Source organism: Hemibagrus wyckioides, linkage group LG05, assembly GCF_019097595.1.
Source record: "Hemibagrus wyckioides isolate EC202008001 linkage group LG05, SWU_Hwy_1.0, whole genome shotgun sequence".
NCBI lineage: Eukaryota > Metazoa > Chordata > Actinopteri > Siluriformes > Bagridae > Hemibagrus > Hemibagrus wyckioides.
Window position 1 is genome coordinate 25,122,895 of NC_080714.1, and position 26,784 is coordinate 25,149,678.

The 26,784-nt window shown below is 40.7% G+C and overlaps 1 protein-coding gene across 1 annotated transcript in view; it reads right to left on the bottom strand.

Annotated features, from left to right (window-relative positions):
- Positions 1–26,784, bottom strand: part of otud5a (OTU deubiquitinase 5a) — a 50,596-nt gene that overhangs the window by 4,306 nt on the left and 19,506 nt on the right. Inside the window, exons 3-5 of the mRNA XM_058389334.1 lie at positions 7,730–7,794; positions 7,449–7,605; positions 5,110–5,258 (exon numbers count right to left, since the gene is read on the bottom strand). Of these exons, the coding sequence (XP_058245317.1) occupies positions 5,110–5,258; positions 7,449–7,605; positions 7,730–7,794 (371 nt within the window). The remainder of the gene's footprint in view (positions 1–5,109; positions 5,259–7,448; positions 7,606–7,729; positions 7,795–26,784) is intronic.

Genomic DNA, 26,784 nt, shown 5'->3' on the forward strand with positions numbered 1-26,784 from the left:
AAAGCCTCCACGCCGGCACGTGTAAACAAATCACTTTTACTACAGGTAATGTTTCTTAGGATGTGTAACACTGCCTGTCTCAAATAACAAGATCACATGCTGTGCACATGTGTAAATGCGATCAGAAGGTCACAAGCTCACACTGCATCTGCCTTAAAAAACAAAAATATATAACTCAATTCAAGCTAGGTGTGAAAACACACTGATTTCTGGTCTGAGCAAGTTACTTTGCAGAAACAATGCTGAAATAAAATCATATCCTTCATATCCTAATATTTAGACATCTACATTAAAAGAAAGCCTTTGACCGAGAAGCTTTAAATAACACGTATTACACAAGTAAGCAAAAAAACACCTCTAAGAAAATTTGTGATCCCACAAAATTGGATTTGGATTCATTTTTAATCGTGTAATAGTTCAAGCTGCAAGACGAACCATAGGTTGATATGAACCTGAAAATTATCCCATTCTTTCTATACGTCGTGTACAAGCGAAGCTCGTAACTTCAAAAGAAAACTCCCTCAAGTCGGAATTCCTATTTGGGAACACGGAGACGCTCCCCTCCCCCCCGAGTTCAGCAAGTGACGTCAAATCCAAACGGCCGGCTTGCAGCATCGGGAGTAAACAAAGCGGCTCTTTTTTTTTACCTCGTCCCGTGTGTACAAGCATTCGCTTCAGATTAATCAACACGCAGACGTCTTCGCTCGTTAACTCTGACGGTGCAGATCGATGTTTTGATGAGGAAACAAAGTACGACTCACGACGGTTAGATGGCTTTCTACCCAAGAAAAACCCCAAAACAAAACTAAAACAATATGGAAGTGTCCATGTCTACCCCCCCTAAATTTCCAGCACAAACATAGAGATCTGAAACAAACAAATAAAAAACAGCAAACTCTGAATAAACACATGATCTACAGGGCAGATTTAGACTTGTGGACTTTGCTATTTTCCTTGCTAGAAGAACAATACCGATTAATTGGAAATCACCGAAACCGTCCTCTCTTTATTATTAGACTTTCATTAAGGGGTTCTTCTAATGCATCCGGAACAATATGGAGCCCTTGTCCCACCGCCCTTGGACTTACATGACTCCACGTGTTTAGTGTAGTGGAGGTGATGATCTGTTTGTTTATCTATCTATGACAGACACACTTGAATGCGAGTTGATAGGGATTTATTTTTAGTATTTATTTATTTTTTGTTTATTTTACTTTATTTTTCCTTTTCTTGAACTTATTTATTTCTTATTTAATAAGAAATACAATATAAAACGTATCTATAATTCTTATTATTTCTTATTGATGTTGGTAACTGTTTTGTTTCGTAAAACCCAATAAAAATAAATAAAATAATAATAATTAAAATAAATAAATAAAAAAAGGAAAAAAAGAAAAGAAAAATCCAAACAAACAAAATTAAACAACGTAACTCTGAGCTACGGTTCCCAAAGCCTCCACTCCCCAAGGTAAATTCTCTTTAGAATTACATTTAAAAAATTTTAACAATTAAATTGAAAACATTTTTTTTTACAATTAAATTAAAAAATGTCAAACAATTAAATAATTTTTTTTAAAATTTAAATCAAATTTTACAATTTTAAAACTTAAACTTTTAAAAAAGTTTGATTTAATAGATATACTATTTACTTTACGTAAATGCAATTTAAATAAGAAAAAAAAAAGCTGTGAATAAACACATGATCCACACTGCAGTATTCTTTTCTTACTCAAAAATTTCCAAATTTCCAAACACATGAATGTTGAAAACAACGTAACCCGTAACTCTGAGTTTCGGTTCCTGAAGCCTCCAGTGACAAAACTGCTTTCATTTTAAGTCAAACAAGTTAATTTCCCTTTATTGACTTTTTCGTCACCTAATCAATATGAAGCTGGATTCCGTCTTAAAGTGGTGTCCTGAACGCATCTCTGACCGCAGGACTGAAAAGAAAGGGTGCTGCTGGTGCTTTAGATCACATCCTGAAGGTCAGTCTGTGGTCAGCTGGTGCACAAATAAACAGCATGCTGCTAATAAGTTTCTGTGATTACGTCATGGATGTGTGGAATGTCCCCCGAACCCACACTCAGACTGACGGCTGCTGTGGAAGTGAAGCTCTTTGTGGAACTGATGCTCCTGAGCAGCCAGTGAGAAGCTCAAACCATCACCACCTACTGCTGACCTCTGTGACTGTGAGAGCAGACCGACTCCGACTCCCAACTCTGTGACCTGACTCAACATGGTGCAACTTTGACCGTCTCTGAACTCTTGGCAGATATTAAAAAATGATGTTATAATGATACAAATATAGTGTTTACTGATTAATTTTAAGACTTTCAGACTAGATTTTAGGACTACAACTTGTGACTTTAAGACTAGATTTAAAAACTTTACAACTTACGACTTGAAAACTAGATTTAAAGACTCCAACTTACTACTTTAAGCTAGATTTTAAGACTTTGCAATTTACGACTTTAAGACTAAATTTCAAATCTTTAAGACTAGATTTTAAGACAAGAATGTACAAATTTAAGACTAGATTTTAAGACTAGATTTTAGGACTTCACGACTAGATTTAAAGACTTCACGACTAGATTTTAAGAGCACAACTTATGGCTTTAAGGCTAGATTTTAAGACTTTACAACATTTTTCTAAACTACCTTTCTAAACTTTCCTCAGTTTTGGGACGAGATGCGGTCGTATGACATCACGTATGACATCACTCACTCAGTCAGACATCTTTGATTCACGAGCATTGACCATGAGCACAGCTATCATAAAAAGTATTTACCTGTGCATCTTCACTGGTAAGCCACTGCAGAATCATGCATTTTTGTCTAAAACCATCACAAACTCTACAAAATCCTGGAGACACTGGTTATAATAAATAAATAAATAAATAAATAAATAAAAACAGGAAGTGTACAGAATGTAAAATTGTGTGAAAATGAATTAAATGACCAAAAAGCTTAAAATGTGCAAATTAAATTATTTTAATTATTATTATATTATATTTATATTATTACATTATTTTAATTATTATTATTATTATTATTATTAAATAATTATTTATTTTATTATACAAAAAAAATTATATATTATATTATATCATATCATATCATATCATATCATATCATATCATATATTATATTATATTATATTATATCATATCATATCATATCATATCATATCATATCATATATTATATTATAATCTAGAACAACCTCTCCTCGGCTGTATTGTACACAGTGCCACATGGATGCCATATCCACACATCACACACACACACAGGAAGTCTGCTGATCTGGCACTGCTGTGTAAGATGTGTGTACGTCTCGGAGAGGTTAAATAAGAGAGCAGAGAGAGTGCACAAGTCCACGTAGCCCAGAGTAGCTGTAAATCAATCCCTCAGATAGGACATGGGTTTTTTTTCTGCGTTTCTTTTTTTCCCCCCAAATGAGTATCAAAGTACTAGACTGTGAAGTTCAGCTCAAACCACAGATGACGTGTGATTCCTGATTATGTAAAGAGGCTTAATTTCACGTTCCATTCCTCACGTCTCACACTACACTAAGAGCATAACAAAGCAAAAAGCAACAAATAAAAGAAAAACGCTGTAAACAATACAACCCTGTTCAGAACTGATACGATGCTACCTTTTGTGCGTCTCCTCCATAAGATCTTATCTTAACGAGAGGCTTGGAGTATTTCTGTGGCTTTACACCTTGTCTTTCCAAGCCCTATTACAAGCGTCATCTCATACCCGTTCCCGGCTGGTCTACAATCTTTGGGGTTTTTCATGACGCGTGGAGGCCTTGCTTGGTTTCATGAGAAAACGTCGTATAACCCGCTAAGGAGAATACATTATTGCTCTCTGAGAAGAGCTGAGATTAAATCGTGAGGAAGTGGAGTGTGGCTTGACTGTTCGCCCACAGCCGTGAGAAAATAATCTGCATTTGCGCTGCTCACTTCAAAACAATCAAAAGAAGAAGCATGCCCTCGGACCAAAATCCCGTTTCCCTGTGAGTGGAAGTGAAGCGCCAGTGGCATCTAGCCATGCTCTCACGCTTTAACCTTCCTCATACAAGACAGACAGAGATGGATTGTTTATAGGGTTAGGAATTAATTATTGGGCTAAAAAACTGTTTTTACAATTGAGCTAGAATTCGACTTTACATTTCTTTACGTAGTGGAGTTATAAGACAGGTTAGAAATGCAATAAATAAATAAAATAATTGTAATGTTTAAGAAACATCATCATCAGATAACCTGACTTCAAGCCTGTTGATGCTAAAGGCCAGTGTGACGTATTTGTTTTGGTTTCTGTGTTATCTTTGTTCCTCATTTCCCTACAGAACGATCTGTCAATTGTTTGACGTGTTTATATTCAAACAAGTGAGCTGGGATCCAAGTTTAAACAGGTCTCAGTGTGGCAGCAAGGCAGATGAAAGCCTTATCTCCTGCCACTGTGGGACACCCACCCATTAGGTAGCTCCACCCATTACATGATATCTACCAAGCAGTGAGGCTGAAGGCTCCTTATGCTTTCTTGAAAACATATGAATCTGCTGCAGCACAGGGCAGTGGAACATGAACACCTGAAAGAGCCGTCCACCCTCTTCCTAGTACGGCAGCTCACGGATGCTTACGATTGGCTAGTGGCAATTTGATTGATGGGTGAAAAATTTTCTGTATGAAGACATTTCTTACATTGCTTGTATTAGTATGTGATTTGGGATGCATGCAAAGGGAAGAAAACACACACACACACACACACAGGTGCTTTGGGACTTGCGGTGTGACCCTATACTATAATGTCAAGGGAAAAGATTTAATGCTGAGATTCCTACTGCATTCAACTAACTCGGAATTTCTAAATAAAAAGAATTCCTAATCGGAAAGTCGGGAAGGTATCCCCATCCTCACCGCTTTAATACTTTGAATTGAAACTTTATTATTAACCTTTACTTCAATCATCATGGACACATCAGCTGGTTAAATCTGTGCAGGTCCCTGTTCAGACTCATGACCGCTAATCGGAGCCGTTTAGCTAGTAGGTAATCATCATAGGCTTCCGGAACATCCGATCATGCCGCAGTATTTGCACTTACCCCTGGTTTAAAGGCGGGAAGGCCGAGCCCCACTCCGATCGTGGCTTTATTAGGGTTCACCACTGAGTTGTAGTGAATGTTCCGATGGTAACTGACTCTGATTGGTTCGTCGTTGTTTTGGTGGATCCCATGGAACGTGTTGATTGGTTCTGGAAAAAAAAAGAGGGGCAAAACCCTTTAATTTAGGGGAAAAACCGTGTGGTTTCCTGTTACTCAGAACCGGAGGCCGCAAAATCAGGAGACACCCAAAAAAGGGACAGTGGAAAAAAAAGAGAGAGAGAGAGAAGAAAAGAGAGATAATCAGTCACTCTCATCTGTCATTCTCAACATACCTGCAGCAGAGAAGGATCGGAAACATGGTTATTTTTGTCATTAGCGTCAAAGCGTCAAACCCACAAGTTTTATGGCATGTGCTTGTCATCTTCAATCTATCTTATCACTAATACAACATCAACAATTCTAATATTAAATGATAAATGGTCAGCTAACACAAACTAAATCGCTGAACGTCTGTAGACACCTGAGCATCACACACGTGGTTGTGCCGACAAAAAGTTGATAGCCAACAATTATCCAGAACACCTCTGTGGCAACATTTCAGGGAAGAACCACATATTTAATTCAATTCAGTTTCTTTGTATAGCACTTTTAACAATGGACAGTGTCTCAAAGCAGCTTTGCAAAAGTATAGAAACATAGAACAAATGGTAAAGCTTAAAGTTAAGTTACTATTTATCCCTAGCATTTATCCCTAATGAACAAGCCTGGGGCAATGGTGCTGAGGAAAAACAAGGAACTAGGCTCAGAGGTGACCCTCATCTTCATTTGGGTGACACTGGACAGTAAATAATGGAACTGTTGATAATGTACAACAGCAACCAAGAACACTATTATGTAATATTGTGTTGGTCCTCCTTTTGCTGCCAAATCAGCCCTGACCCGTCATGCACTGTGTATTCTGACACCTTTCTATTAGAACCAGCATTCTTCAGCAGTTTGAGCAACAGTAGCTCGTCTGTTGGATCGGATCACACGGGCCAGCCTTTGCTCCCCACGTTCATCAGTGAGCTTTGGCCACCCATGGCCCTGTCGCCGGTTTACCACTGTTCCTTCCTTGAACCATTTCTGATAAATAGATACTGACCACTGCAGACCGGGAACACCCCACAAGAGCTGCAGTTATGGAGTACAACTGCACAGAATGTCTTTGTATGCTGTAGCTGGAACTGTAAAGCTCAAACACTGTTCCAGCACCATAATGCCTTTGTGCACAAGTCCCTGAGCTCCATGAAGACATGGTGCAGAGGAGAAGGTTGAACTGGAAGAACTCCTGCACAGACTCAACCCCACTGAACACCTGGAACTGGAGTCTCCTTACTCTTACAATATCAGTGTCTGATCTCACTAATGCTCTTGTAGCTGAATAATCACAAATCTCAGCCATGCTCCAACATTTAGTAGAAAGCCTTCTCAGAAGAGTGGAGCAGATAAGGATGTGACGGTCACGTGTCCTGATACAGCATATGGTCATCACTGGGGTATGAGGACACGACTCAAAGCTAGCAAGGTTTTAGTATCTTATATTATAAAGAATGATCTTAGCAGGAAGATTACAAAGTTAATAATAATGTCATTTAGGTGAAATACAGGATACATGTTCTTACGGCTGCCTATAAGAAATGTGGTAGATTAGTGGTTAAGGTGCTGGACTACTGATCGGAAGGTTGTGAATTTGAATCCCAGGTCCACCAAGCTGCCACCACCTCTGGGCCCCTGAGCAAGGCCCTTAACCATCACTCGCTCAGTTGTATAAAAATGAGATAAATGTAAGTCGCTCTCGATAAGGGAGTCTGCCTAATGCCAGAAATGTAAATATATAGCAGGCTCGTCATTTTTTCTTTATTAGGACAGAATTCATAGCTGTATTTAGAATCTGATGTCACCCACATGAGGTGGTGTTTCCTTCCGAATCCCTCAAGGTCTCTTCCTCATGTCGTTTCTGGGAATTTCTCCTCAAAACAGTTGCTTCTGGCTTGCTCATTTGGGGATAAATTTAAACTGAATACCCTGAACTGATATTTCTGCAAACTTGCTTTGTATTATGATCCATAAAAAAAAAAAAGAATAGAATTGAATAGAATATACAGAACGACTGTTGTGCAAACAGTCAGTCTCTCATTACATTACTGCTATTGTACCTTAGTGACCTGTTCAGTACAAATGATTCGTGTTTTTGTGACAACCGATTACATTTGTGCTAGATTAAGCTGAGCTGTTGTTTAAGTTGTATATCCTGAGCAACTTAAGATTTAGACTCCATGTTGAAGACTTGTCCTCACCTGTGCCGTTCTGGTACACCTCCACCGGCCGGTTGTACATCTCCGCCATGGCCTGCATCTCAATGTGGTTCCCGTGACAGTTGTTTTTTCTTTTCCTGTTGATGTATGTGGTGAAGTCTTCTGTCACGTAGTTTGAGAAGTAGTCTGCGTTCTTCATCTGAGGATTTAAAAAAAATATTACAAATCAGAAATTTCTGTTCACGTATTGTTGGTCAAGATGGCAGGCAAGAACCTGGCAATGAATGAATGAATGAATGAATGAATGAATAAATAAATCTCACCAAGTAGTCCATGCAGTGTTTGCGAACGACTTCGTGCATATCTTGGTCTCCGTAAACTTGATCAGCTGGGAAGAAACACAAACAACAAAAACGTTCATTACGTATGAATAACAGTAACGTCGAGGATAGAGCAGGTGGAAGGGCGTAACTGAAACTTACTTGTATAGTAAAACCAAGCTAACTGACATTTTTGCATCAGGAAAAACCTTTCCTCTGGGATTAGCTTAATTTATTTACTTTTTTTTAGCCAACTAAGTCCATCACATTCCACTGTACTGTTAACGGTGGTGTTTAGTGACGATCGTGGATCGTCGCAGCAGCCGACTTCACTTCATCTCTTTTTTAATTAGCTTAATATTAAAAACTACACTTCCTGGCACACACAACATCACAGCTAGCGCATCCTGACACGGCTGTACTGATGTACGAGCCAAGACTTCAGAGAGGGAAGAAATGCAGTGATGCATGCATCTCAAACTCCAAGCACCTTTTCATGACATGCAGCATGCAGGAAGCTTTAACCACAGATACATAAACACGCCAGGGTTGATGCCAAACTGAGTCCCAACCAGTCTGTTTTTCAGGGGAGGAGGGACAAATCTGTTCTAGGAGGCATCTGATTGGATGAAAACTGGACAACAATTTAAATCATCTTACTAGAAGCCCACACAATTTGGACTGAAACTTGTACCTAAACCACATTTCCAAATTTATTTCATGGGGACTCGCAAAAAATTTGCAGCAGTTAGCGGTGGCTCTTTATTCTAGTTACAGTGACTCCAAGCAGAACCCATTTGGAAAGCTCTTCATCATGCAAAAAAAAAAAAGCCTTGAGGAGCTGTTCGAGATGTGAATAAAGTGTTCATTAGAGATAAAAAAAAAAAAAACAACAACAACAAACAACACAATAAAACTTAACGATAAGAGGAACCAAAAAAAAAGGAACAAACCAATCAATCCTTAAAAGTATAACATGAACAAGAGTAATTAAGAGTTTTTAATCTGAACACGTTTATTTATATCTCTTGCAGCAGTGCATGGCTGCGGTGCTGCATGCCTCATTACACGGGTGTCAGTTTCGGTGGGCTTTATCACAGCGCATCTCACTGGTGCATGAGTAAAAACAGAAGCAAGCTGAAGTACAGATGTAAACAAACGGGCCCGAAGGTTCCTCAGTGAAGCTGCGCCTCTTCCTCCCCATGCGGCCGTATGCAAATGAAGCAGGAACGTTCCGGCAAGTCATGTGACCCCTCAAACCGCAGACATTCTCAGAATCTCTTAGTCAATTTCCTTTTTTGCGATATCAGCCTAGTGTTGTTGCAACACCGAAGCAGCGGATGCTGTTTCAACTCCAGCTCCAAAATAAAGGCTGGTGCAAAAAAAGAAAAAGAAAAAAAAGAGTGCTTTTTTTAATCTTCAACACTGACGTTTTCATGGGGTTTCCATTTACTTGTGGAAATTTTTTTTTTTTTTCATGCATTTTCGAGTGATGCTTGTTTTTTTTTTATATATATATATATATCTATATTCTGCTATTTTTTAGTCATTCCAGTGCAGGGACACAGAAATGAAAACAAAAATATCTGTTGTGTGAGTTTGTCCATACTGCAAAAGCTGTCCATACTGACCAGTTACATTGATAATGCTGAAAAATTTAATAAGTAAAATTTTTGAAATCTCCTACGACAAAAAAAGCAAACACATTTTTAAACCTAAATAAATATGATTTATAATAATAATAACAACAACATCTTTTATTCCCCTACATTTTAAAACTTACACAAAAAAAATTGTAATAAAAAAGGACAAATCCAAAATTTATATATATATATATATATATATATATATATATATATATATATATATATATATATATAAATTTGTGTATGAATTATATATATATATTATATATATATATAAAATTCATACACACAATGAATTATTAAGAATATTATTATCATTATTATTATTATAACAGAATCATCATCTTCACAAAATCTGCAGAAATATGGTACAAATAAACATTTACATGTTTTCTAAAATCATTCTCATTCAGATCACCTCTATGAATAGTGGCTTTGTCGTGCAAAAATCCACAAATCTGCGCCGAAATCTGCATTTAAAATTGTCTAATTTCAGTGTTTTTCCCTCTCTTGGAACTTGTGGTTAAACTCTACTTCTTTAACAACACCCGAGTTACCCAAGCTTTTGCGGTTACGATGACATCATAGGTCACGTGACCGTACCAACATGGCGGATGTAGTGTGTCTGGATTGTACTCGCACTGAACACATATACGGTGTGTATACAGGCTTTAGGAATATGTTTACGCCTGGAGTGTAACTGATGTCCCGAGCATTTTCACGTGTTGAATTGGCGCAAAAAACAAACGCCTGTGTCGGAAAACGCCTCGCTGATGACAGACGCCTGGTTTGGGCCGTCAGGAAGGCGGATGCTGTCACAAAACAACCGCTCTTTACAAGTGTGATGAGCTGAAAAGCATCTCGGATTACACGAAGAGCGGATCAAGCATTTTTGACCACAACCCATCCTTCAAATATCAGGAACCTGACTCTTGCACGAGCGTGTGAGAATGCAAAGAGGAAAAAGACCAGATGTCACACAACACCACCACAATGATTGTGCATCTAATGCTAGAAAACTTCCTCTGATTTCCATGTGAGCATGCTTGCTACGCCGCAAAACCGCTGCTAGTTTTTAATTCTGCTTCTAACATGAATGGAGACGGTTTTCTGTAGACAGAACTAAAACTTTCTCCGAAAATTCTCATTTCTCTATACCTTAATATGGACAAAAACAAAGAAAAAGGACATCTCTCTCTCTCTCTCTCCAGCTGATTAAATGTCACGTTTACACAGTTAAAACAATCGGCTTTTATGGTGCTAAGTTGGAAAAAAAACGAAACAATGGTTCTTTATCATATCAAACCGTGTCATCGATTCACACCGTGACCCATGATAATGTCAGTGGAGTTAAAATGGGAAGAACCAGTATAATAAAAAACAGTTTTTAACAAAAAAAAAATCAGTTAGGATTTGAGCGAGTTTGACGAAGTCAAATTGTGATGGCTAGGCAATTGGATCAGAGCATCTCCAAACCCGGAGCTCTTGTGGGGTGTTCCTGGTCTGCAGTGGTCAGTATCTATCAAAAGTGGTCCAAGGAAGGAACAGTGGTGAACCGGTGACAGGGTCATGGACGGCCGAGGCAGAAGAGAGATTTCTGGCGATAATCTTGAACAATCGCAAGATCTCGGAGGGTCTGATTTATGATATACTACTTTAAAGCAACGATAAACGGTCCTTCCTTTATCAGCCATGAGTTACGGAGAGAACATGAACAAGTGTAAACCCTTCTGTCCTGGAAAGCCTGGGAAATATAAGGAAGGAATCTCCAGTGTTAAATCTGTCAAATCAACAATTACACGCTTTCTAAAAAGAGGCAGGTTGTTACCATAGAAACGATATAAAGCTGTGAAGAGAACTGCTGCCGTCTGATGATATGGAAAATGACTCGACATCTTTGTTCAATTTAACATTCAACAAAAAATTTCTGCTGAAAAGCGAAAAGCTAGAGTTTAGATTTTCTGAACATCTGCTGATCTGGTTTCGAGTGTGTCAGGGAAAAAAAAATCACGCAATTCATTGCTAGAGTAAAGAAACTACAAGGTGACAGGTGTGTGACTTCGCAAGAAATGAAACTCTGGGCTTTAGAGAAAGGGCAGAAGTTACGCAGGTAGACTCATCAAGCACTGATGTAGAGCAGCATGGAATTTCTGACTTCTTTCACTTCCCGGTCAGGTCTGGAGCCGGGTATTTCACCGCTCGGTGTTTCCATTCATAACGCTGAAGTGTGTGTGGATCAGTCAAGCTCGAGCAGAGCAGCGAGTGTTACATGGTTGAAGCAGGGACACCCCCCGGCCCGCCCCATCCTGCAAAAGCGGGACATTTACATGAATCTGACTCATCTGTGATCATAAACACCTGCCTTTGTTCTTTCCCAATTTCGACCTCAATTTGAATGGCAAATGGTGAACCCAGAGAGTCTCACAAGGGTTAGAGATGCCGTGTGGAGCCCGTGGCGTCTCTCGGGGGTGGGGGCTATGGAGAGACCTCCAACAGAAATCTAAAACTGCAGAACTTCATAGAGGCAAAGAATCTCACAGCTCAGTGAAACCGGAAGAAAATCCAGACACTGTGTGTTAGCATATAACATTTTGTGTGTGTGTGTGTGCGCATGAGAGAGGGAAAGAGTGTGTCTATATGAGAGAGGGAAAGACAGAGTATCTGTGTGGGTGAATGGGTGTGCATGAGAGAAGGAAAGAGTGTGTGTGTGTGTGTGCGCACATGAGAGAGGGAAAGAGTGTTTGTGTGTGTGTGTGTGTGTGTGCGTGCATGAGAGACGGAAAGGGTGTGTGTGGGTGTGTGTATGTTTGTGCAGGAGGGGGGAGTGTGTGTGGGTGAGTGTACATGGATGAGTGTGTGTGTGTGTGTGTGTATGAATGTGAGTGCATGAGAGGTAAAAAATGTGTATGTGTGTTTGTGTGGGTGAGTGTGTATGGATGAGAGTGAGTGTGTATGTGTGGATGAGTGAGTGCATGAGTGAGGGAAAGAGTGTTTGTGTGTATAAGACGGGTAAGGAGTGTGTCTATGTCTGTGTGTGTGAGAAAGGTAAAGAGTGTGTTTTTGGGGGGGGGGGAGTGTGTGTGTGGGGGTGAGTGCATGAGAGGTAAAAAGTGCGTGTGTGTGTGAGAGGTAAAAAGTGCGTGTGTGTGTGTGAGAGAGAGAGAGAATGGGTGAGTGTGAATACATGAGACAGGTAAGGAGAGTGTGTGTTTGTGGGTGTGTGTGTGTGCGCATGCATGAGAGACGGAAAGGGTGTGTGTGGGTGTGTGTATGTTTGTGCAGAAGGGGGGAGTATGTGTGGGTAAGTGTACATGGATGTGTGTGTGTGTGTGTGTGTGTGAATGCGAGTGCATGAGAGGTAAAAAGTGTGTATGTGTGTTTGTGTGGGTGAGTGTGTATGTGTGGATGAGTGAGAGTGCATGAGAGAGGTAAAAAGTGTGTGTGTGTATAAGAGGGGTAAGGAGTGTGTCTATGTATGTGTGTGTGAGAAAGGTAAAGAGTGTGTTTGTGGGGGGGGAGTGTGTGTGTGGGGGTGAGTGCATGAGAGGTAAAAAGTGCGTGTGTGTGTGTGAGAGAGAGAGAGAGAGAATGGGTGAGTGTGAGTACATGAGACAGGTAAGGAGAGTGTGTGTGTTTGTGGGTGAGTGTGGGTGAGTGTGTGTGGGTGCGTGCGTGCATGAGAAAGGTAAATAGTGTGTGTGTTTGTGGGTGAGTGTGTGTGGGTAGGTGTGTGTGTGTGTGTGTGTGAGAGAGAGAGAGAGAGAGAGAATGGGTGAGTGTGAGTACATGAGACAGGTAAGGAGAGTGTGTGTGTTTGTGGGTGAGTGTGTGTGGGTAGGTGTGTGTGTGTGTGTGTGTGTGTGTGTGTGTGTGTGCGCGTGCATGAGAAAGGTAAATAGTGTGTGTGGGTACATGACTCTTGGTGAATTTCCCCCAAAATGGGTCACAATACACAGATCAAAAGATGGCATCACTTTAAACTCTCTTTCTCTCACACACACAAAGACGCTCTTAATCCTGCTTGCCTGTTTTAATTTTGTCTCTGTCTCTAATGAATCTCATTTCTCATCTCCCTAAACAGAGTGATGCAGCAGCGCTTTAGTGCTCTCTCTCTCTCATACTTCCTGGATGTAATCTCTGCTCCAACGACTCAGCACCCAAACCTTCAACTCAGCGCTCTATAGCTTCACCACACTCTGGGATTTCTCTGAAACTTACTCTTTTATTTTTTCTTCCAGGACCTGACCTGAGCGTAAGGTACGAGTTTTTTTTCCCCCTCCTCTATTAAAATGTTAACAACTTCCCCAGTGACATCACAGGTATCACAGGACCGCTAACATCTCAGAACCGCGGAACGCCGAAATCGCGAAAATATTTCACCTGGAGCATATTAACCCTGCAGCACCGACATTTCTGCAATCGGTTCAGAGCGTGCGGAGCTCGGCACTTTTCTTGCATGGAGAGAACCAACTCAGCTGACCTTTCACTAACACGGGTGACCGGTTACGAGAAAGCTAAACTAAAAGGGGAAGAAAGCTGATGTGTGACACGTATACACAGAAACACTCACACAGGCAGATAGACTTCACTGGAAAGGAAGTGAAGAGGCCACGTCCAAATTAGCAGAAACAGGAACCGCAAAAGCGCGCCTTCATTGATGAAGGCCACAGATAGCATCGCGCTGCTAACCACCGAGCACCCTTCTAAGAAAGGGGCGGGGCTTTGGCATAGCGCGCTGGGCTGTGTCGCATGGACCCGCCCCCTTCAGACCTGCGCGTCTACGATAAGCTTTATCCCTTCAGAACAGGGGCCCGGGCCACGTCACGGCGCCGTAAAAAAAAATGCCTCTTCTTCTTTACGGGAAGACTGATCTGTAAACCCCGCGTGACGTTTACGAGCTCCTTCAGGTGTCCGAGTGTCAGAAAATGGGGCGTTCTGAGATACCGAGGAAACCTGCTAAGAATTCGGAGAAGTTTTTGCCGCAGTGGATTAGAAGAAATCATTTAAATAGGAGTTTTACTGCTTACACAAGAGAAATCTTCAGGAGACAATTATTACATATTAATACATAAATATTTATTAAAATGAATCTATTAAAACACTCATCACTAACACACACTTGTTTTTTCTGATCATGCGCAAATAAAAAAATAAAAATAAATTAAGATAAAAACACGTAATCGATATTTATGGATATTCTATCTCCAGTTTCAGATAGAAATAAAGTAGAAATACAAATAGAGATAAACAGACTGTAAATTTTTAACATTCTTCAAGAAAAATTCTTCAAGATGGAAGATTTATTTGCTTTTTTCCCCCCCAATGACATTGCAAGAAAAAGAGAGAAATCACTCGATTCACAGAAAATTAAACCTGGATAAACGCGTGAGAAGTGTCATGCTTTAATAAATACAAAAATGTAATTTTTGGCAAAAAAATAAATTAAATATAAATAAACAATGAATGCATAAATAGAAAAAATAATTTAAAAGGCCAAGGTTTTTGTTTTTTTTTAAAAAACTAAAGACAAGAAATAAAAAGAAAACCTTTAGTCAATGAGCAGATTCTAACCAATAAATAAAAGGGAAAATAAAACAATTAAGAAACTAAATTATAAAGAAAGTGAGAGACAAAATGAAAGAATAAAAATGAAAAGAAAACAAACAGAATAATGGAATAAAATGAATAAAATTAAGGGAAAATCCCTGAAAGTGTACAAAGAAAGTATAAAGGAGAAATGAGTATGAGGGAGAAAAAAGGTAAAGAAATAGAAAAGCATACAAGACAAGAAAAAACATAAAAGAAAAATTAAAAAAAGAAAAAAAGGAAAATAAAATAAAAAATAAATAAAATAAAATAAATAAAAAACAAACAAACAGGGGACACGGGGTAAAAATAAATAAATAATCCGTTTCACTTGAAAACAGCAGCAGACCACGCTGTGTTTAATTCCTTACACAACACAAAGACTTTAAAGACTTCAGCACAACACACACTAACAGCTTTAAATAACACCATCAGGTTTACTCAGGACTAAAAGCCCATAATCAGGGATTTCTTTCCCTCCAGTGTAAACACATTACACCATTTTCACTGTGACTGCAAACTCCTCAGACATATACACAACTCCTCCACAAAACTCATCACAGCATCCTGACCAAACACACGTAAAATGTCGAGATGTTTAATTGTTTCAAAAGAACAAAACATGACATGTCACATGACTGAACACCAGAACGGCTCTGTTCTGTTCCACTGTTGACCAATCCCTGTTAGTGTTAGCGACAACCCCAGCGCTCATTCTGAGGAACTTCTGTAAGACTTTACTGTAAGAACAGGGTGTGTGTGTGTGTTACATCAGTGTGTGAGGCTGTGTTGTTGTTGTGCAGTCAGTAGTTCAGCTCTTCAGGTCAGAGGTCACGCTCTCTGACCCACATGGCCACACAGACCCTCAGGTTCCTACGACCTCTGATAAGGCCAGAGCGGGCTTTTCCAGCTCAGACTGGACAGAGCAGGAGGTGTGCTCAAACACATACAAACACACACACACACATATACACACTTCTCTTTCTCTCTCTCTCAGTGTACTCAGTTATCACATGTTCATCCTGTAAATAAAGATTTTTCCTCCTCTCTCTCTCTCACACACACAAAAGAATTTAGGAAGATGTTTCTCTGCTGTTTCTCTCTACAGCTGAAAATCATCCTAACATCCTCGTGTTGAAAGGAGGAATAGATTTAAGCCTTTCAGCCTTAATACCTTTTACCACAGCTTCCTCACACCAAATAAATCCTTAATTCCTTTCCTCCTCATTCCTATAAATCAGCACTGCCCACTGTAAAAGAAAGGGCGAAGGAGAAAAAGAAGAAGGAGAAGAATACCCACGGAGTGACATCTTGCTAAATTAGGTGAACAGAACAGTGTTAATTGACTCGGGTTGTTGTCTAGGTAAAAAGTCAAACCTTCATTTCGTACGTTCATCAGTGGGCTTTCGAAAGGCCGAGTAAAAATAATAATGTGTAAAAGTTCAAGAGACCAGACTAAAGCGGGCGAAGGTAGCAGACATCTATATCACAATCTCTGTCTGCGCTGGAAAAAGGACACAGAACAGGCCCGGGGGTTTTGGGTGGATGGAAATCGGAAAAGACTGATGTAATTACTTTATTTCTATAAAGACGACGTTGCCATAATTGGTTGTGTTCTGATCGTCTCCTGGCATATACACACACACACACACACACACACACACCGTATATAAGTACGAAGACGTTACTCCTAATTAGTGAGTTCAGGTGTTTTAGCCCCACCCACTGATATAGCTACACCTACACAACACAAATGCTGCTTCTAATTCCCGAGTGCAGACGTTTCAGCCACACCCATTATACACCGTGTATAAGCATGTGGACACCCCCAATTACTGAGTGCAGGTGCGTTTCTGCCACACCCCACTGATACAGCCACACCCACAGTTCACTATATGCACACAGTAATTAGAAGCAGCATCTACATACTTAAATTGCAGTGTTTGCATATACAGTGCGTGTGGCTGTAGCAGTGGGTGTGTCTGAAGTACCTGAAGTCAGTAATTAGAAGCAGCATCTACAAAGTTAAATTACGGAGTTCAGCCACACCCACTGCTATAGCCACACCCATTGTTATAGCCACACCAGTTGCTACAGCAACACCCACTGCTACAGGCCCAGCCATTTTATATATACACACACACCATAACTTAATATAAAGATGACACTCCTAATTACTGAGTTCAAATGTTTCAGCCACACCCACCGCTACAACCACACCCATAATATATACTCACACCATATACAAGCATGTAGACACCCCCAAATACTAAGTGCAGGTGTATTTTAGCCACACCCATTGCTAGAGCCACACCCACTATATATACACACACACACACACACACACACACACACACTATATATAAGCATGTGGACACCCCCAATTACTGAGTGCAGGTGTGTTTCAGCCACACCCACTGCTATAGCCACACCCACTATATATACACACACACACACACACTACATATAAGCATGTGGACACCCCTAATTACTGAGTGCAGGTGTGTTTCAGCCACACCCACTGCTATAGCCACACACACCATATACAAGCATATGGACACCCCCAAATAATAAGTGCAGGTGTGTTTCAGCCACACCCATTGGTATAGCCACACCCACTATATATACACACACACACTCTATATATAAGCATGTGGACACCCCTAATTACTGAGGGCAGGTGTGTTTCAGCCACACCCATTGCTAGAGCCACACCCACTATATATACACACACACTATATATAAGCATGTGGACACCCCTAATTACTGAGTGCAGGTGTGTTTCAGCCACACCCATTGCTAGAGCCACACCCACTATATATAAGCATGTGGACACCCCTAATTACTGAGTGCAGGTGTGTTTCAGCCACACCCATTATATATATATACACACACACACTGTATATAAGCATGTGGACACCCCCAACTACCGAGTGCAGGTGTGTTTCAGCCACACAAAAAAGGGTCAAAAGGTCACTACATCTGCTGGGCACATGAGCTGCTCTCAGTGGAGTCGGTTACTAGACATTAACCCTATAAATGGAAATTTTTCTCTTCTCACTGAAAAATTCTGAGAGAGATTCACTGTCCTACAACAGCTACGTCTAAAACACGTCTAGACATTCTGTAGAATGTCTACAAATACCATGATAAAGGAAATAAAGTAACATGCAGAAAATTGAGTCGAATGAAAAGTAGGAAGAAAACAACAAAAGGGAAATAAAAGAAAATAAGGTAAAAATAAATAAATAAATAAATCTACCAAAAAAAAAAAATTCACTTCAATCATAACAAATTATTAAAAAAGAAACGTTAATATGAAAGCTGAAAAAGAAATATAAAGAGAAAGAATAGGGCCAAACGTGCCTACTTAAACAAACAAAAAAACAAATAAAACAAAAAAAGAAAACGGCACATCATGCAAACTCTCAGAGCAGAGCCTTCAAAGTGCTGAAAAATATTAATATATAGAGTTTTAATATTCATTGCGTTCAATAATACATTTATTACACAACAAATAAATATAATATTTTATAAATGAACATAAACGTAAAATAAAATGAATAATATTTTGAATGCAGTAGCATTGAATGTACAGCTGTGTGTGTGTTTTTTGTTTAATATAACGTGACAGTGTGCTTTAGTCAAAATGAAATCTTCTTCTTGTACAGTGCTTTGTCCATGTTTTCAGCAGGAATATGTTAGATTAGCGCTAAAAACCAGCCGAACCTCTGATTTTCAGCGGAAAAACACCTTGTTTGTGGTCAAATGGCTGGTTTTGCATATGTTCGCTAGAAGCACTTTTGTTTGTGTAGCCATACAGCACACGCATGGCGCTTCCAGGGAAAACCATGGCAACCAGAACGGCTGACTGACTGGACACCACTGGAGGTCGAGTTATGTCCAGTGACATGAGGCACAAAAAAAAAAAAACAAAAAAAAACAGACACAATCAGTGCAGGTGTAAATGTACCATGAGGAGAGGGGGAAAAAAAAAACAAAAAACAAAAACCCTGTGCTTTATTTTTTAACGTTACACGCTCTGAATCACGTGACTGATATGGCGACTCCATCATCCCCATCATTCTGCCATCTCTTCTTTTACTCCACGCTGCACACTCTAGCGAGCAACTTGCAAACTTACCCGAAGAGCGCGATTGAGCGCGTCAGAGTGAAGAACACAGTCAAGATTACGCAGCGTTCGCGTGTCTGCGGATTCCACCCTTATCTCGGACGTGCCACGGAACGTAGTGTGCGACTCGCATGAGTGAGGTTGTTATCAGACTCGCGTCATCATGCGATGCCTTGCGTGAACAGATCAATACGGTGAGGAATTTCAAGGAGGATAAACTTCTCCTTTGCGCTGTTGTCCGAGCCGGGGGGTGAAACTCGCCGACAGGTTCTGGCACCCGGACCGGTATCTGATCTAGGTCTGGAGTGGGTGTGGCCTAAATCTTTGACGTGAATTCAGGCTGTGACGGTTTCTCTATATCAGCTACGTCACTCCAGGTTATAATTAGCAGCTAATACTTAGTGTGCGGAGCTGTTTTTAATCTCGCTCACGTGAGTGTGCTGCAAAATAATATCATCATCATGAAGGAGGCAAGTATGAAGTATTCAGGTCAAACGTGAACAAGAACCGGAACTTCGGACCTTCGACTGGTACAAACATTACGGTATCTGGTTACATCCCTATTCCAAGGGATTAAAAACGAAATACGATTGTAAAAAAAAAAAAAAAAATACAGGTGTAAAATTACAGATCTAAAAGCATCTTTTTCCTGTAACTCGAACACTCAAAGTTCCTCAGAACCAAACGGGGTCACGGATGTGGGGATGAGATGCATCAAAAAAAATCCTCAACGTAATCATCGAAATGACTCAGCGAGTCTGAGCTTCATCAGTACATATACAAGAAAGAAAAACAAGACGTCGGTTAGTGATACCACAAAAACGTAATTACTTTAAAATGCTTACAAATCAAAGTGCTGTGGAAATCTCCATCTGACTGGTCTTAATTAGTTATTAGTACATTCGGTTCTAATAGATGAACCTGAACAGCAGGATCCGTACATACTCAAAGTTTAATAATGAACAGAGTAAAAATGTGTTTGTGAACAAAGAGATGCTTGTGTTTACCCCAAGTGAGGCTTTCTGTAACACTGGAGACAAAAATAATTCTTCTGAAGAAAGGACGGACGGCGAGTTTCCTCTCAAGAGAAAGTGCAGGAACGGAGCTTTTTACAGTAGCGTAAGTGATAATAGGAAGTACAGCGGAACCTCGACGTATGAATTTAATTCGTACTTAGTACTGCGAAGTGAATTTTCACATAAGAAATAATGTATATGCAGATAATCCATTCCAGCCACCCAAAAATATGAGCAATATTATCAATACGAAGCGTATTGCTACAAAGCCAAGGATTCCATGTCAAGGCTCCTCACAGGAAGTCGTGCCACCAAGCTTGGGCTAAAAATAGAACAGATCACCCACACCACTGATCTGTCAACAAAAGAACGCCCGAAAAATCATCTAGCCTTTAAAACAGATGCCCAAAGCAACGTCGGTATAGTGGGTTGACTCCAAACAGCTTTCTCCGACTAAAAAATTCGCAAACTTGTTTCGGTTCGCTTCGTTTGGCTTTCCACTGACGCAAACAAGTTTTGAACAGAACTCGCAGACGTGCGCGCAACTTTTCTTCCGTTCGATTCGTTCTCATGCCGAAAATGTTTCATATGCTGTTAAAAATTTCTCGCAAGATTTCAATCCTTAAGGAAGGAAATTCGTATGCCGAGGTTCCACTGTAACTTGTGTCCAGGGCATTCCACAACACTTAATGAATAAAAATGTTAATTAATCTGTAATAAATAAATAAATAAATAAATAAAACCTGTAACTCGTCATACTGCTCTGGCATCAAAGAAACAAAGCACAACCAATCACACTTAAGTGTTTCATTTTATATTATAACATCGATACACTGTCTCTAAGTCAACATGTTCTAATCGTAAACAGCGAAAAGGTGACTGCACTAAAAGGATCTGATTTGTGTAATTCAGCCACTTAAAAAAAGGTACCAAAGAAAATGAGGTGCTTTACGACAAACCTCTGGCGCATGACATCAAAGGAGCGCACTACGTCATTCGCAAAGAGACGGATTTGAGTATGAAAATGTCGGACGCAAACAGCTAGAGACCTCGCTGGACATCAGATCCCCTGGGACTGATGTTAAAAACAGGTCTCTGGCTCGAAGATCGCTTCGTTCCTATCCTTCATTCCTGGCTTTATTGCTGTATTAACTGCACTTCTGTGCACTCGCTCTTGTTTTTCTTTCTTTCGCCCAATTTAGAACACAGAGCTTCACAAATCTATGATCTAAAATGGGCACCTTTGAGGCAAGGGATATTTATAGCGATAGAATCTGCTCTCTGAACCCTAAAGCTGTAAACATCTCAAATATGAAAGGATTTTCCAAAACAAAAGCAGACTTCGGTTTCGTAACCTGGGCACTAAATCGGTGAGGAACATCTGATTTGCAGCCTGAGATTTAGGTCTGAGGGTTTAATACAATAACGTAACGTCTAAGTTACTAGTTACTAAGCTTCAGTTTGTGCAGAGATCCATCAAAGACGTCCCATCATGCTTGTTGAGCATTATTGCAAGCGTGGGTTAAATCCTGTTCCTCCTCTTGTTTTGGCTACTTGTAGGCCAGATGTAGGTGTTTCTGCACTTCTGGGTTGTGAGAGGAAGTAGACGAGGGGATTTTTTAATTTTTTATTGGTAAAGAGGAATGAATTGAGACACTTAATAAGGTCACATTCACAACTTCCTTACTTCCCACCTCAGAGGTTCGATTCATTAAAGTTGGAGGAGAAGAGGAAGAAAAAAAAAAACCTCAGTGTATTCTTCCACATAGAAGTTAAACAGCTGAAGGTTTACCCTTTCAAACAACGTTACGACATCATAAATAGCCGTGTTTTTTCCATAAAAAGTAATATATCTTCCTGGAATACGTGTAGGATTGATATTCATTCTTACTCTGGAAAAAATGATGAAAGCGTGAACCAAAGACAAGAAATTATTCAAACAACTTTCTGTTAAATATTAAAACAATAGAACCAAACTAACGCTTTCTAGCTACTTTTTCCCTACAAGTATGGAATCAAAGCTAAGATGGAATAACTCGTGGGATTCCGACTCCGAGAAGTTCGGGCACGTGGAGGAAACTTTTTTTCCCCCGAGAGGGAATTACAAACCCGGCTTCCACTTAGAGAGTTCGGAAACTTCCCACTTCTCACAACAAATGAGTCACGGCTAGAGTGAAGAAGCCAGAGAGAAACCCCAGCCTCCACCTCCTCATCCTCCTCCTCCCTGCATCTGCCCTCAACTTACACCAGGTCACGGCACCTGCCCTCGCGTCAAAACAGCAGAGGCAGACTGAGTGGAATGTGTCTTGTGGAATGTTGTTTGCATACGATGGAAATTTTCATACGGAGGACAGCACGCCCAAGTCTGGAGTGTTTGCGTGTGTGTGTGTGTGTGTGTGCGTGCGTGTGAATGGGTGAGATGGGTCAAGCCACAACCTCCTGTTGAGTGTCGCTCTGCATTCCAGTCATACCTGAGGCCCAGGTGAGCCGAGTGCGACCGAGCCTGCCCTAGATTCTCAGAAGGAAATAAACACAGCTGATTTAATCAGAAATCTAAAGGGAAAGAAAAATAACAACAAGAAGAGAAAAGTCCCTTGCATTTCCGTGACTTGCCGTTGAGTAAATGTTCCTGTGTTCCGATGTTTACGTTCGTTATGAGGAAGTTTTTACTGAATGTACAGATTCAATCTCTCTAAATATTTGGAGAGTTTCAAACTGATATAGAGCTTCATCAGATTTCCATCTTTTTACAACTCACCTACTCCCGTCCAGAATTCATCACATCTAGTTACAGGAAAATATAAAAAGTTAGACACTCGCTATAGCCGGGATTTTGAAGAAAACCTGTGTAGAAATGCTTTTTCCTTTAGACCCCTGCAAGCAATGAATAAACCACGCTGCAAACTAAAAGGATGTAATCAATAAACACACACTTCTGGTTAAATGCAGTGCTTGGGTTTATTAGTACGCCACAAAAGCCTCAGAGAGCCACAGATTCCTGTTCTGGTCAAAGATGTATAAAATGTAACAACTTATCTGATGTGCTGATCTACTGTTGTAGCTCATCCACTTCAAGGTTTGTGCAATGCTTTGTGCATGCTGGGATGCTTTTCAGTTCACCCCGGCTGTAAAGAGTGCTGAAATGAGTTACTATATCCTTCTCGGCATCAACATGACGTTTCCACCCACGGAAAATTTTCAAAACGAAAATACTCAAACCAGCCTTAGCATCAACCATGCCACATAACAGAGATCAGACCTGTTCTTTTTAATTCTCATGTCTGATGTGAAGATTAACTCGAGCTCATGACCTGGATTCGTTTTAAGGCAACGTGCAGGTGTTCCTAATAAAGTGGCCGGGAGAGTGTACATGTAGGCAAAATCAGCTTCGGAGATTTCCGACGGGTTTTTCCAGAAACTAAAGCGCTGACCATGAATGTTTACGAAGCTCAGCACATTTCAATACTGTTTACAAAACCTCTATCAGAAACAGAACGTCTGGCTGCTGGAAGCGAAGAACTACTTGTGATGGACACGGCGGCCACACACACACACACACACACACAGACACACACACACGGATATTTTCATGCCATTGTGCCGAGTCCTGCTAGGAAGCTGAGCAGAAAATGGCCGGCTGGAGATCCAGTTCCTTCCATTACAGAAGAACATCGAAGTGATTAATTACAAAAAAAAAAACACGTGTAGTGTTGCTCCCTTAAAGACGCTGATTGTGCATTTTATGTGGATTAAGTTATTTTCTGTAACTTCATCCCTGAGTGAAAGTCTGTCTGATTCCTATCTGATATCCCGCTGTGCGCCTGCTCGGATTGATCGGATAGAGCGGCGCAGGTAGGATTGCTCGGAAGATACTTAAATACGCGGACGGGATCGGTTCGAATCGGGACGCTGCTCAGGTTTGCTTGGTGGCTGTATAGCGGGCGAAGGTAAACGAGTTCAGGACATGGTGTTGGAAAACACGTGTTAACGGGAAGCTGGAGGGATAAAAGACATCCGATTACGGCGGCGATATCTGGGACGCATCTGAAAGGCATTTTAGCGCATCGGGTAACAGACGCCGGCTGATTAGGAACAGGTGCTTGGACACCGGGTGCGAATTAAATCCGGCGGACCTGGACGGGTCCTATTCGCGAAAGAACTTGTGCATTCCTGAGTGTTACAGTTCATCTTACACTCGGCTGCTGGTCATTTCTACTAATCTGATCCAGAAAAAAAAAAGCGTGGCTGAAGAGGATGGATTGTTTGAGGTCCAACACTAGTCATTCGGTGGCTAGCAGTGTCAAGAAACGCATGCTAGGAGTGCAACACGACGATGATACCCGTATCTGTGCAGTGCTTCAGAATAGATATATTCTAATTTATTCCAGAAGTGGGCGTGGCCTAAACCATAAGTCTTTTATTCCATATAGCATTGCCGCTATGACCTCGGAAACATATTGATGTTTTTGTTTGTACCTTTAATAATCCGTCTCGTCACGCTGATTACACTAGCGACTGTATTTCACGTAAATGTCAATGACGTGTTAAGGATGGGACTGAAGACCAGAATGGAGATCAAATCTCATTAAACGTGTGTGTTAATTTGTAATCATCTCATACACAAGAGTCACTAAGAGGAGTCTTGACTCTACAGCCTGGGCTAGAGAGAAATCAGCCTCAGCCTTGCTCCTTGCCTCCTAATAATCTTTATGATGATGAATAAATCCAGAAAAATGCTTGATAATCCGACGTGATGCTTTTGTTAGGTGCGACTATTCAGACGAAACGTATATTGATGATGTTTTATATTTGAAAAACAGTCACATCATACACATCATCCCATCCCTGGCAGAGCTCAAGCTAAATTAAAGGAACAAGAAAGAAAGAAAGAAAGAAAGACAAAGACAGAAAGAAAGAAAGACAGAAAGACAGAAAGACAGAAAGAAAGAAAGAAAGAAAGAAAGAACATCCATCCTGCACAGCTGAAAGGAGAGTGCTGGGAGCGAGGGCTGGTCTGCACACCTGACACCGTTTCCCACGTCTCAGAAAACGCCAGTTCACGTTCCACCAGTAACCCGATTTACATAACAGTGTGCCGAGAGCGTTCGCGAAAGCAGCCACCTAACAACCTTAAACTGTCTTTAGGATGGAAGTTCTTACTAAAGGAAGCCTATTTCTTATAGAGGGCTTGAAGCTTCTTAAAAAAGATGCTTGTTTTCACACCTGAGCCTGCGCTTGAGCCGAATAAACCAGCGTCGAAACCGCAAGCGGGTTTTTCGGTGTTACAGCAAAACTGAAACCTCGCATAGACTTTTTCACTATCACACACAAAGTTACACCTGCTCTCGGTGTGTGTGTGTAATATAAAGGAGGCAAAATGAAATGACTACCATCCTCAACCCTGCCGAGAAACCTGAGGCAGGAGAAGGAATGACCCGTCCATCTGACGGCATTAAAAGCGAGAAAGCTGGCCCGGCGTCATCGTTTCCAATCTTCTTCAAACAAACGCATTATTCCGAGCGTAACTGTGGAAAAAGCGCTCATAATCACATTTAAAAGCTTTTATTTACCGGGGTTGCCCAGTAGGGCAGGTTAGGTCGAGGCATCCTGACGCAAGCGACCCAAATGTCACCTCGCTCTTAAAGCGACATGCAAATACCTGAGTACACAATCAACCGCTGCTGCTGTCTGAGGTGGCCGTCCACACGCCATTACGTAATCTCCTGCAGCTCGGCACGGAGCAAACTGGACACTGCTTCTGAGAACGATACTCCATGGACATGGTGTACAAGGACAAACGTTTGCACCCCGCATCCCATTTTCTATCTGTCTATCTATCTATCTCTCTATCTCTCAATCCAACATATTGGGAAAAAGAAACATGGTGGCTTAGCGATGCCACCCAGACCTCACTGATGAATAAAGGATGCTGTATACTAAAAATTTAGATTTAGATGCAAAAGAAAAAGTGTGGCTGAAGAGAATGGATTGTTGAAGGTTCAACACTAGTAATTCGGTGGCTATCTATACACTAACAGTGTCAAGAAATGCATGCTAGGAGCACAACACGACAACGATATCCATATCTTTCTAGTGCTTCATGATAAATACACTATATTGCCAAAGGTTTTGGGACGTCTGCCTTTACATGCACATGAATGTAATATGGAGTTGTCCTGCCCTTTGCAGCTATAACAGCTTCAACTCTTCTGGGAAGGCTTTCCACAAGGTTTAGGAGAGTGTTTATGGGAATTTTAGACCATTCCTGTAGAAGTGCATTTGTGAAGTAAAGCACTGATATTGTAGGAGAAGGCCTGCCCTACAGTCTCTGCTCTAATTCACCCCACAAGTTGTTCTATCGGTTTGAGGTCAGGACTCTGTGCAGGACAGTCAAGTTCCTCCACACCAAACTCGTCATCCATGTCTTTATGGTGCTTGCTTTGTGCACTGGTGCGCAGTCATGTTGGAACAGGAAGGGGTCATCCCCAAACTATTCCCACAAAGTAGGGAGCATGAAACTGTCCAAAATGTCTTGGTAAGGTGAAGCATTAAGAGTTCCTTCCACTGGAACTAAGCGGCCGAGCCCAACACCTGAATTCAATGATTTGGAGAGGTGTCCCAAAACTTTTGGCAATATAGTATGCATGGCCTAAACCATAAGCCTTTTATTTCATACAA